We start from the raw sequence: 13,393 nt of genomic DNA, 5'->3' as shown, positions 1-13,393 counted from the left end.
GACATGTCCAGCCTCTTAGGAGTCTATCAGACTTTTTAAACATGACATGCTAATAGAGTAAGAAAGAGAAGCACCGAGACGGAGGAATCTGGAAAGATTTAAACATGTCGTCCAGCCTGAGGTTGAAGGTGCTCCTCTTCTTTGCTCTATTCTTTGGAGCAACAGGGTTTCTCTTCCTGATTCTCTCCTGTGGGACTGAGTACTGGCTGCTGGCTGCAGAGTCCTGCAGCAACCCCGGAGAACACAGCCTGAGAGACGGGAAGAGCAACGTGAAGGTATTTGAACTGTGCAGGAGCGACAAGTTGATTTATGTGATGCCTTTTAAGAAAGGGAAACAGTAGTTTATGAGTAAAGATGTATTTATTAACATGCGTATTTAAAATAGGAATATGCTTTGAAATATAAAAGTTACAAAAACAGACTGAATGACTAACATAACATGGAAAACTGTTAATACGCAAAATTTGTCATTTAAAAAAAATGAAAAGCAGATTTTTCCACATTAAAATATGTTTATTTATTAGATAAAACTTAAATGATAGCGTAATGCTGTGAATTTGTATCTAAAATTTGAGTCAACATCATCAATTTATAAAAGAAATAAGCAAAAATACACAAGAATGTAATTTTTTTGAGCTACTGCAACTGTATTTTAATGGAATACAAGAATTTTTGTTTTTTTATTCATGCAAAATATTTGGTGCCCAAAGTGCTACCTTTTTTTATGGGTTTAACAAAAAACAAACAACAACAACAAAAACACTCAGTATAGGATTGCACCAGCCAGATTTCTCCTGCATGGCTAAGATCAAAAGATTGTTACATCTTTTAACACAAATCTATTTTTTCTCATATTTCAGGCCATTTAAAAGACAAAAGTGTGTATAATGTTTTATTATATTTTAAGAAATAAATGTTGACAAATGTTAGTGCAATGCTAGTGATTTTCCATTAGCTCTCCCAAAGCTGATTTGGGCTGAGGGGCCTGGCAAACCTTTACCACTGCATGGAAATCACTGGACCAGAGGCCAGTACTTGGATTATATGGCAACAGCGTTACACTTCTAATCTGCACACAAACATAAAATGATTTTGTAACAAAAAAGACTGAAAGAGCAAAATAATACTAAAATAGGAGTATAACAGGGTAAGTATAACAAACCAATGTGTCAACATGTTACATGATGCCATTATTTTGTCACAGTAACCTTCATCACCATTGTCAGGCTGCTTATTACACATCACTTTGTTGCTGTCATGCCTCTAGTGGACCGGGTGCAGGCTCTTGTTGCCTAGGTAACCTTGTAACACCCATGTGAACTGTGTTCTTCGCTGTCATTGGTAATCGCTTCAATTGTGCACCTCAAAGTTGAGAAAGGTTTAACTTAATGATGACAAATTTTATATATATTCAGTCAATTTAATTGATTTTTGTGGAGTAGCCCACAGCACGTCCTATATACTGTGTACCATGGGTTGCATTTCTGGCTAGTTGGTGATGTTTCACACCACTGACCCTTCACATTTGCAAAACAACCGATGTTATTTTAGGCCCTGTGCATGAGAAGGGGCTGAAAAATAGACATATTGTGCATCAGATACGTTATCTATGACTTTAAATGTCTCCAAATTCACTTTGTAGCTGTAGACCTACAAATTGAATATTTACATATAGTGTCTCTGGATGGTGATACTTGAGACTTAAATGAATGGACAGAGAAAATCAAATCTCGGCCACATGAGAGAAGATGAGGTCACAAAGTTCAGTGTGCCAACTTGCAGTATTCCCCCAGTTGGCTTTTGCACCACTCCCTTCAGACCGCACATGTGCACTTTTTTATGGATCTGCATTCAGATGATCAGGCTTTTATTCTTGCACTGATATCCTTTTGTCCTTTGTCCTGATAGTTTTTGCATTGCTTAAAATTTCAGTATTCTTTCTCTTCTTCTACTTTTTGGCTGCTTTAACTTGATTATCATGCACTCTAGATTCATTTGAGACTCTGTGAAGATCAAATTGACACACAAATTTAAAAAAAAAAACGCCAATCCCATCAGGATGTTTTTGAGCATGATCCTCTTTCAGTGTAAGCTAGAAGAGCTCCAGTGGAGGGTCTCTGGGTGCAAACTTCCTCAAATGTGTCTGTTTGCTGGCAGCCGATGGACCCCCAGTCTTTTTCTGTAGCAGGCTCTGGTTACCCTGACACAGTAAACCTGCCTCTTATGCTGTATCCCATAACTTAAACATCTCCCTGCCAGAAAGCACTCACTGCATTTGGATCTTGTTCGTTCTCCACACATTCTTGTAATGAAACCTGGGAGATGAGTGGCTCTGGAGTAAAATTCATTGAGGTATTCATTAAAATTGGCTCCAAACACGGGTCAGAAACAGGGTTTATTTCCACAGCTCTCATCAGATGTTGTTTTCTGATCCGACAGAATTCACAGGGTGTGACCATTTTCCATGAGGGTCTGTTCTGGCGGTGCTCCTACACGGTCTTTTCTCACGATTACTCAATATGGGACCTTTGGATCTGTGAGAACCTTCATTACGTGTTTTATAAATGGCAAAAATAACACAGTGAACCTTTAATTGTGACAGCTGCCTTTCCCCCCTCTTCAGCAAACCAGCCTCTACCAAAAGTGTGCGAGGTCGCTTTCCTCTTCCCTTTTCCTGCTAACAAGCCGGTAGAGCTGTGGGATGAGCCGCACAAGTTTCCTGGACAGCCTGTTGAACGCAATGCGGCCACTGGTTGGCATCACTTTGTTATACAAGCGGCACATTGTCACTGTAAAAACAGCACTGAGCACTGACTGGCTGTCGTGTTTTCCTCAGTTTTCAGGATCTGCTGGACCATCTTCTTCGTCATGGGTTTGGCGGCGATCATCATCGGTGGATTTGTTGTCATCTGTGCCGGCCCACTGACCAACCACAAGCTCTATAAAGTGGGCGGGGCTCTACAGCTGCTTGGCGGTAAGGCTAAATATAGAATTGGAGGCTTCTTCTCAAACAGATCCTCAGAAGCTTTCTTCAGAAAGAGACTATCATGAGAACATTTTAAAGTATGTTGTGAGATTTCTGCCCCCCAACAGAAGAAATTGTATAATTTACTCCATTTGTAATGACAGTTTTGGTCACAGTCCTCTTATCCAGTGTCCATCTGTCTCTGAAATAGGAGAACTATTTTTGTCTGATCCCTTATTCACTAGAGATCATCACAGCAGGTACACTTTTGCCATCTTTTCCACGCCACATGCGCTTTCTGACACAGTCTGAAGGGAATATGGGTCTCTGGCTAGAATTGAACCAGTGACCTTTCTCTTCCCCAGTGAATCTACAAACCACTACACAGTGAAGCCAGTGTTCTGGCTTTGATTTCTATGACTGGCCAGGAGTGCTACAGCAAACGTAGCCATTAAGTTGTTTAAAGTGGCTTCCACCGCTCATATCCACCTCCGTATTTGTGTTCTTCTGCTCTAATTGAGTAGCTTTGCATGACTGACAGATCAAAATAATCCTAATTTATCGTATGCTGGGCAAACCCTGCCCTCTGTAGGCCACTTTTTCTGACCGGATTCAGTTTTTTAACAACACCTTTTTTTTACTTGTTTGGATAAAATGTGTTTTAATTTAAAAATCTATTTATGTACTTTCATATCTATGATAAATAATGTAGGATTGTTAAAAAATATTGTATTTAATCTGCATAACGTGCAATAATTTTGATTAGCTGATTCGGAAGAATTTATAAATAAAATAAAATTTTGCACAACTTCAAAGACATAAACATGTCTTTTATTTTTAATCCTTTTAAGTAAAATAGCTTAATTCTAAAAATCATTATAAACATTAATGAATGTTAAACACAAAGTTTCTAGTGCAGATTTGGCTTTGGAATAAAAGAAAACATAAAACACAAATTGTTCATGTTCAGAAAAATATGTTTTACAATTTTATTTTCAAAAGATTTTAATGCTTTCAGCTACACTACAACTAATGTAGAAAGTAAGATTAGTAGTATTAGTGGTATTAAATTAGTTTTAGTAGCATCAAAAAATAAAAATATTTTAACTAGAAATCACTGAAACTAGAAATAATGTAACATTTAATAGAGGTTCACATTTGTTAGCTAACACTGCCTCCAGGTCTGTGTAGCTCAGTTTTAAATGAGAACATGTTTGGAGGTTGTGTTTGAGGAGTTTTATTTTCTGCACATTTAACGGTTTCCCTGTTTTGGTGTATTTGTTTGCTGAAGCTCTTGGCTAAACGTTTATCTCAAGAATGTAATTTGAAAGTGTGCGGTTCCAGCTAACCCCAAACACCAATCATCAATACCTTTAGTCTCAGGACATCCTTTCCTCTTCTGCAGAGATCACTCAAGTTAAAAAATCGGAAAAAATCTTTGTTACGAGCCAACATTAGTATGAAAATATTGGTAAGGTCGCAAAATTTAGAAATTAGAAGGGAGGAAAGCCTTTCCCGTGCTTTGGCAAACATGTGAGCCATGTAAAATGTTTTTATGCATGCTTCCAATTTCCTGTTCTACGCAGAGGAAAAACTGAAGAAAAAACAGTCTCATTTCACAATGACTGCATTGTTTGTACTTATGAAGCGGCACGATTTATTGTTTTACTTTGAGCAGTCAAAACAGGCAGTAAAACACGACCTGCTGTGCTACTGACTGGTAAAAACCTGTCCTGCAGGTTTACACGTGTCCCACGGAGTGAGGACAAAAGTGTAGTAGATGACACGCTGACAAAACAAAACAAACAACACAGTATTTAACAGAAACACATCAGCTGAGAAAGGCTGCAACAGACGTTTTGTAAAATGAGTAGAAATATTTAAACTGCAGATGTCATCTGGCATTTTTGCTCCCATTACATTCTTGATTCTCCTGTAAAGCCTGGTTATTATGTCTGTATATCTTATATCGATCAGAAGCTGAATGACCTGCACTGTTTCCCGTGTGTCTGTTAGGCGTGTGTCTGTTCATCGTGGTGGTGATGTATCTGATGTGGATCCAGGTCCTGGACACTCTGGATCAGTTTACCCTCCACCAGAAAGCCTCTCGCTGCCCGTCTTTCCATCTCAGCGTCCAGCACGGCCCCTCGTTCTTCCTGGCTCCGGTGGCCGTCTTCTTCTGCCTACTGGCCGGCCTCCTCTTCGTCCTGGTCGGACGAAGCATCGAGAGTAAAGAGCTGGACAGCACGGACAAAATCTCGGAGATTTCGACAGATGAGCTGTGAATACAGACAGTCGACTGGTTCAAAAGTTCACCGCTCCACGTGTCTGGAGTGAAATGCCGTGTGCTTGGTGTGTAGATGAGTTGCGGATGTGGAGCTGATGATGCTTGAGAAGAAAAACAAATGTTTGTGGCTTAAAATCAGTCACAGGAGGCTCCTGACGAATCTGATTTTGTCTTGTACCATCGACTGAATGCTGTGATTTTTAGTCTTTTTAGTTGTCTCGTGTGTAGCAGCACTGTAAGCATTAAAGAAATGCTTACAGAGTCCTGGCCAATGATATTCATGCTGTTACCATCCTTTATATACAGTTTACAGTCCATTCAGATGATAGACTGTATATAAAAGCTGGACATAACCAATGTGATGTCAAGCATTGGCATTTGAACTTTCCTTTTTGAAGACCTAATGTTATCATGGCGCCAGAAGTGACCATATCTGGAGTGCTAAGTGATTACCTTGGTTAGTAAGCTTGCATTCATAAACTGCACATATCTGCTAATTAGTACTAAAGAAATACCAGAATTTAATTCGCCAAAACTAAATCAGGCTGCATTATTAATCAGATAAGTTGATTTAAAGTTATCCAAAAGGCATCAGGACCACAAACACAGAGATGTTGAGCTTCGTGAGGCCTCGAAGAAAGCTAATCGCTACAACTGCCTGAGTAGGCTTCAAGCTCCTATTTGAAAATTCATTCAACAGGACTGTTGTTTAATTACTGTAAAGTTGAGCATTACAACAGTCTGCTTACATCATAACATTATAACAGTATAGCTCACACTGAGTCATGTCGGCTTCATTTTTCAGGTGGCCGCCACTTCATTTAAAGTGGAAATGTTGATTGTGTTGTTGCTGTGGGGAAAAAGAAATAACTGTGTGTTTGTTTTTAATACAGTGACATTTGATTGACTAGTCAAATGGTTTATGCCATTATATTTTTCTCTGATCTCGTTTTGGTTAGAGATTTATTTTGTTTTTGTTTTAATTTACGTGATCGTATCGCGTGTGCTTGAATTACTGTTTACCTCATTGTTGATACATTCTTTTGTTGTAATTGAAAAAATATACAATTACACAATATAAAAAGTTAAGAGAGGGCATCAAACCAACGTTCATACAGGACAATTTTCAACACATCAAAAAGCGTCATTTACATTAAAGGCCTAAACCTTGTGCTCTTTCAGGTTTGTTAGTCATTAACGTGTGTTACTTAAGATAGTAGGATTTAGAGGAACTGCAGGACTTACGTGGAAGTCCAGAGAAGTTTAATATGTAAGAAAAGCTGGTTGGAAACTGAGCTGTTGAGACTCGTTTTAAGACATTTGACAGAAACAAAGGGACTTTGCCATTACTGTGATGTACATGACGGGACTTGGTGATCCATAAAAGTAGAGTCGACCTCGTAGGTTAAAGCTGCACGGACCTGTGATGGGAATTTTTGCGGTCACCAAACTGAAACCAATGTAGGGGCGTGTACCAACGGGCGCGTACGGGGTTAAAATCAGTTTGCTTACTCAAATATTTGTTCAGTTTCATGTTCGACATTTTACTCCAGTCAATAAACTACTGTAACTTTACATTTACTGCATTTTGCTGTTTGTAAAGGTTCGTTTTTTCTCTACTTCTACTCAAAGATTTCATTGCATTGACACAGCATACGGATAGTAATCGAGCATATGTGCATATAAATGACGACCAGAGAGTTCAGATTTCATCTGTTGACAGTTTAAAGCCACAGTTTTTACTCTGTCGCAAGAAAGTAACTTTTTTTCCCCCAGTGAGTAATATAATTCTTCTAAATAAAAAACTATATTCTCAAAAAGCTTGATGTTTTCAAACAGTTATTTAGGAAACTGAAATAAATTCTAGACTCATTAGAAAAATAATGTAATTCTTCAAGCATTTTTCCATTTTATGACCTATAACTAAAAGAATTTAATTAAACAAATGTATTGAAAATTATAAGAATATTCTGTGACTTATAAATACTGTGCATCTCTCGGTCTAGATAAATACATGCAGCATGCATCATGGGGAAGATTGCTGACGTGACAGGTGTCCAGATGACACTCATCCTCGGAGGGTAAGCTTAGGAAGTCCTTGCTGAAAAGGCTGGCTGTTTGGGAAGGTGACTGTAAGGAAAGGTTTGGTACAAAAAGCTGCAAAAGATACAGAGATGTGCTGGCGTTAGAGGAGCTTCGATCACTGAGTGCAAAATCAATGCAGCGCTTCATGCCTCCATAGACTGAAAAGAAGATTTCTGCAGGGAAAAGGTGCAGTGATTTGTTGAAACACGTACAAACATACATATAAATACAATATATAAGGCAAAAACAGTTTGTACAATTCTAACAAGCTTGAAATTCGATATTTATTTTTCAGCACAGTCTGAACTCTCTCATTAAGTCGTCTTCAGGAATAGTTCTCCAGGCTTCTTGAAGGACATTCAAAGCTCTTCTTTGGATGTTTCTGCCTTTTGTTCTGTTCTCTGTCAACATGATCCCACACTGCTTCAATAATGTTGAGGTCCGGGCTCTGGGGAGGCTGATAGTGCTCCACTGTGTGATTTTCTATCCAGTACCTGGTTACTTGTTCACTAGTACTTGATTATTATTTCTAGCAAATATAAAGATCTGGATGGATCACATCAGGATTAGTATGATTTAAGAGTAAAATCAGAGGCAAGCAATGCTTGACAGGAAGTCACTCCAACCGTACAGCGATGTCTAAAGGACCAAAACACAGAAAAGCTTCCATCAGTGAGGATAAAGTTAGTCATTGCAAATGATTTTTCTAATCTATTTAACAGATCCCATTGTGATTAATGCTTCCCCGCTCTCACTCTGCCTTTATTATAATTGATAAATCAAGTTTGACAAAAGTTGAAGAGAGGAAGGCCGCTTCAGGGTGCGTGGAAGCAGTGAGTAGATTGAGTGTGACTGTGGCTGCCTGTCATGAGGACATCAGGCTGAAGATCTGAAATGCTGGGTCAGAGGGATGGGGATAATAATAAATTAGACTGTCATAATCCATTTTCTGATAGGAGGGCTGCTTTGGCCTTCATGTAAAGACGTCTGGCAGCCACTAGAGGGCAGAGTCGGCTCAGGATAGCGTTTGGAAGCGTTGCATCACCTCATTAAAATCACTCTTATCCCCCTAGTAGATTCCTTACGATGATGTCCGACAACATGGCAGTGAAATGCAGAGTCGCAGTGCACACATCAGATTAGGTTTGCTAAGGGAGGGAAGCAGGAGTGAAATTTGTAAGTGATAATTAAGTCAACTCATTCAATTTTCTCTCACAAACAAAAGAATTATTATTTTTTCCTTCCCTTGAAATTAAGTATTACTAACATTATATCACAAGGAGGAGGAGGGGGTGGAGGCCCACAGTCACACCTTTTATAATTGGAAAAGGCAAACAGAAGTGAGACCTCGAGATGATACAGTGACGAAAACGAGTCTTTCATTATTCGTTCACGTCTCACGCTCCTGCTCTTATCCGTCCCTTCTCTTCTTAATCTCCGCTGTGAACTAGGTGAGCATAATTACACCTGAGCATGTCACGTTCATTCCCCCAGCTGTCACCAAACATCTCTGTCACCTCCTCGTCGTAGCCCAGGGTTGATCTTTACTTTCTAATAAATGCGAGGAGATCCAGTCACAGCACTTGGTCATAGAGATTATGGCAGATTCATTACTCGATCCAGGAGTGCTTTTGGGAACATGCATGCACTCGTCGCCACTGCCAGGAGTCCTTTAAGTTGCGACATCACACTTTTGCAGTGGACAGAGCTGTCTGCTTAAAGGAGCTTACCGCAAAGAAAAGCAACCCAAGGCATTTATTTTACACCCTCGTAAAAACATTGTTTCATAAAAATAAAGAAAGATTGTGCAAAGGTTGATAGATTAACCATCATTTATCAGCTTTAACTAGCAGTTTTTTCTTGCTTCTGTTGTCCTTGTGAATGGAAGGGTGCCAAAACTGGCATCCCAACTGCTGGGGCAGGTCAGTCTTTACCAGCATTTTCCAGCAATTTCTGTGCCATTTTCCAGATGGCACAAAGAGAGGTGGCTGCTTTGTTTCCTGTTTTGACTTCTCCCTTTTCAGCTCCACTGCTGGAATGATGATTTTCTTCTATCATTTAGGAGAAAACTGTCAGCATGCCCCAAGCCCCTGTAAAAATCTTTATGACCAACACATCAACCATTAAAGTGCCCCTTAACCAGTCCCTTTTGTCCTCCCATTCATGTTCCTTTATATTTTTATTAACCTTTGTGGTTTCTAGGAAAGGTCTCTCTAAACTCAATGAATACATCAGAAATTTACCTTTATATAGTCGCCTCAGGGCACTTTATATTATAAGGTAACGACACTGCAATAATAGACAGAAAACTCCAGCAATCAAGCAACTTTGATTGCTAGACAAAATAAGGAGACATCAAACGACCCCCTATGAGCAAGCACTTGGCGACAGTGGGAAGGAAAAACTCCATTTTAACAGGAAGAGATTTAGCTGCAAAACCAAAGCCCTTATACCAGCAATAGCCTAAAGTTAGCTATGCTAGCCCTGCTTACATTACCATTATCAGAGTTCACGTGATGCACCAACCAGCAACTTCATTAGGTACACCTTTGTGTGGTTGGAGCCCTTCTAATTAAAGAGCTGCTTAATTTCTTCATTGCAGATTCAACAACAAGGTGCTGGAAACTTTGGTCCATGTTGAGATGTTAGCATCACACACGTGCTGCAGATTTGTCTCGTTGTGGAGGCCATTTCAGTACAATGAACTCAGTGTCATGGTCAAGAAGTCTGAGATGATTTAAACCGGTTAGCTATGTATGCCCAGTGGCCTAATGCAGCGGTCCCCAACCCCCGGGCCTCAGACCGGTACCGGTCCATGAGTCGTTTGGTACCGGGCCGCGACAGTTGAGGCTCAGGTGTGAAATGTATGGTTTTTATCGGTTTTCAGCGTTATTTTGTTATCTTTAGCTCGGTTTTCCTGGGTCTTTTCACGTGTGTTATGAATAAATCTTCTTTTTTTTGGTACCGGTACTAGTTTTATTTCTTGTATTTATCCGCGACACCTTAAAGGCCGGTCCGTGAAAATATTGTTGGGCATAAACCGGTCCGTGGTGCAAAAAACGTTGGGGACCGCTGGCCTAATGGATAAGGCACTGGCCTCCTAAACCAGGGATCATGGGTTCGAGTCCCATCTGAGGTGATTTCCAGCAGTGGCGCAGCGGAAGCGTGCTGGGCCCATAACCCAGAGGTTGAAACCATCCTCTGCTAGGGCTTTTAGATAGCCAGCTTTCTCTCATTAACGCAAGTTGTCTCTATATGCACTCACTGGTAACGCCATTTCTAGTACTGGGCTGCATCCCTTTTTCCCTTCTGATCTCCTTTAGTTCTTCAACAAGTTGCTAGAAACATTCCTTAGAGATTTTGGTCCATGTTGGTCCATGTTGACATGATAGCATTACACAGTTGCTGCAGATTTGTCAGCTGAAGAGAAACTCCTGTTTCACCACATGCAAAAGATACCCTGTTGGATTGGTTGTGTGGGAAAATCCCAGCAGATCAGCAGTTTCTGAAATACTCAGAGCAACAACCACGCCACATATATGTGATATATATGATGGTTGATATATATGACACATGATGTGCGGCCCCAGTGGCCTAAAAGATAAGGCACTGGCCTCCTAGGCCAGGGATTGTGGGTTTGAGTCCCATCTGGGGTGGGTCCATAACCCAGAGGTCAATGGATAGAAACCATCCTCTGCTAATTCTTCCAGATATCTGAGTTTGGTGGTTCAAACTGATGCAGCTCTTATTAAATCTGACAAGCGTTTTTTCACTTTAGTTTATCTGAACCTCATGGTTTATCTTAGGTTTTTCCAAAACTTCTCCAGGCCTCGAAAATACTGTCACATTGCATTTTTCCAGATTCTTCATGGCCTTTTAATCCCTATTCCGAAGATTAAGTTAGCATAAGATATCAGTGACTAGATTTTGTAGGGTTGTGGATAACATTAAAAAAATAGGAGCAAGTCCTATTTTTAGTCCTGAGAGACTAAAATAACATCTTGGCATGTGGTTTTGTTTCTGATGATGCTCGAATACAGTGCCAATGATCAAAAAGGCAGGCTTGGGTTAATGTATGTATATAATGCCACTGAATCAAGCACCCTCTGCAGTGAGAAGCTGAAATAATGATGTATAGAGGTTTTTTTTTCTTTTGCTGCTTTCACAACATAACAAATATAATGAGCATCCTTTAAAAGCAGGACACGGCCTTTCGTCTGATCCCCCGCCTTCCCCGAACCTCCCCCTGTTTGCTTTGCACGTTGGTACACTCTGCTCTACCTCCACATTACCCAGAGGCCAACCCAGGGGGCGCAATTATTCAGGCCTTTGCTCAGCCAAGTAGAAGAAATTAGCCTCGTCTCCCGAACCAAGACCTTCTAACCTGCACCAGGACCTCGGGCTGCCTCTCTGACTAGCACGACCCCATGTGACTTCCCTCTCCAGACTTCATGTTTTCCATACATATGAGCCCGAGCTGGCCGGAGCCACGCTCGGCTTCCATATGGGCTCTCTTTGCACTGGCTGGCGATGGTGGGCTGGGGAGCTGCAGGTTATAAAATCCAACACCCCCACACACCACCGCCGTGCACCGCTCCTGGGAGAGGAAGCTGGCGGCCTCGGGCTAGTGATGCGCTTTTACAGCAAATCAACATTTAAATCTAAAAAAAAAGGATAGCATCTGGGCTCAGATGTGTCATTCTGCGTGGCCTTAAAGCTCCGATTACAAAAGAAATATTGAAAATTTAATTTGCGAATACAACCAGAAGTTGTGTAACCTTTACCAGACACTTCACATTCAGTCAAATTACTGCAGGCAATGATCTAAATGAGCAATTATGGGAAAGAAGAAAATGGTTTAATAACTCCTGTGATGACAGAATATGGTGTGCAGGTGTAAGGGCAAAGAAGAAAAGCTTCTCTACCTCCCTTTTATATTTTTATCTTGATCTTTTCTTTTGAGTCACAGGTGATTCTTTTTCTTACATCTGTGCTTTCAGTGTCTCACCTTACCTTTCAGATTTTTTTTTCCCTTTTTCTGCCCTCCATTTCATTTATTCAGGCAAGTCAGTGGTGGATAATGAGGTCTGTGGCCTGGTGCTGTATTCCCCAAGTCTCTGGGTACAGTGAGGAAATTCTCACAGCTTTGCAGCTGCATTGCAAAATCTTCCAGCAACCTTGTCCACCGGATAAACGGCTGTACGACTAATGGGGGGTAACATCCAACATTAAATTGTTGACACACAGTGGACCCATACAACGACATATTATCAGGACAAAAATCACCTAGACTTTGAGATTTGATCCAATGAGAAATGGAGATGTTACCCAGGAACTCTGGGAATTACACCGGTGTTATATTTATTACATACCATGAACAGAGTGGTTTTCTTTTCTGTGTTTCCTGAATTACACCTCAATTTTAGGGTGTTTTCCCACCTGTAGGTTGTTTACTCTGTTCATTCATCAGTTGATGAATTTGTAAATTTGTAGCTTTTTTCCATTGGTTTGGTTTGTTTTTGCACAGAGAAAAAATCCAAGTGAACCAAAATGCGTCACTACAAACCATGTGAGAACATTCAGTCTGCTCATTGGCCAGGTGTGTCTGGGGCGGGAGCAACAAACATAAATACAGGAAGAAGGTGCAGTGTGAGAAAAAGGAGAACTGGCGTTCTTTTTACGACTAGTTGCTAGCCCGTGCAGACCTTTGCACAGCTATAGTGCCTTCCTGCATTAAGAAGACAAAACACACGTGGTTTTTTTCATGAGTCTGTTTGGAATCGTATATGGGCCAACTGCTCTAAAGCGCAGCTGGTAATTACTTTTGTAATTACATGTAGGTGTGACAAATATGCATAAAAAGAAGAAATAAGAAAGTCATGACTGTCATGCTGTAAAACTTGCAAAAATACAGTTAAACGTTCAGAGGGCAGATTGGAGTCTTTGCCAGGCTGATTCTGGCCCCCGGGCCTTAGGTTTCACACCCCTGTGCCAGGCTAAACTATGGTTTTAGCAGCAGGTCTGTTCCCATAAAAGCTGAAGTAGCAAAGTGTGTG

General features: G+C 40.5%; 1 protein-coding gene across 2 annotated transcripts; it reads left to right on the top strand.

Annotated features, from left to right (window-relative positions):
* The first annotated feature begins 31 nt into the window (after nt 1-31).
* On the top strand, nt 32-6,937 carry LOC308394288 (transmembrane protein 182-like). Of its 2 annotated transcripts, none has more exons than XM_080878544.1 (5): nt 32-275; nt 2,440-2,536; nt 2,624-2,752; nt 2,837-2,974; nt 4,982-6,937. In XM_080878544.1, exons 1-5 carry the CDS (start codon nt 105-107, stop codon nt 5,248-5,250), a joined length of 804 nt encoding a protein of 267 aa, XP_080734670.1. In that variant the 5' UTR covers nt 32-104; the 3' UTR covers nt 5,251-6,937. The 2 variants fall into 2 exon arrangements, with proteins under 2 accessions (XP_080734670.1, XP_080734671.1); XM_080878545.1 differs by lacking the exon at nt 32-275 and adding an exon at nt 583-2,352.
* The last annotated feature ends 6,456 nt before the right edge of the window (nt 6,938-13,393 follow it).

This window comes from Rhamphochromis sp. 'chilingali' (assembly GCF_963969265.1).
Source record: "Rhamphochromis sp. 'chilingali' genome assembly, chromosome: 3".
Classification (NCBI taxonomy): Eukaryota; Metazoa; Chordata; class Actinopteri; order Cichliformes; family Cichlidae; genus Rhamphochromis; species Rhamphochromis sp. 'chilingali'.
This window is presented reverse-complemented; position numbering and strand designations above follow the sequence as displayed.

Coding starts and splice junctions, on each gene's coding strand:
- LOC308394288 (XM_080878544.1), top strand. CDS start 105: ATGTCGTCCAGCCTGAGGTTGAAGGTGCTCCTCTTCTTTGCTCTATTC. Junction 2,537..2,623: donor AATATGGGACCTTTGGATCT/GTGAGAACCTTC, acceptor CCCCCTCTTCAG/CAAACCAGCCTCTACCAAAA. Junction 2,753..2,836: donor TGAACGCAATGCGGCCACTG/GTTGGCATCACT, acceptor TGTTTTCCTCAG/TTTTCAGGATCTGCTGGACC.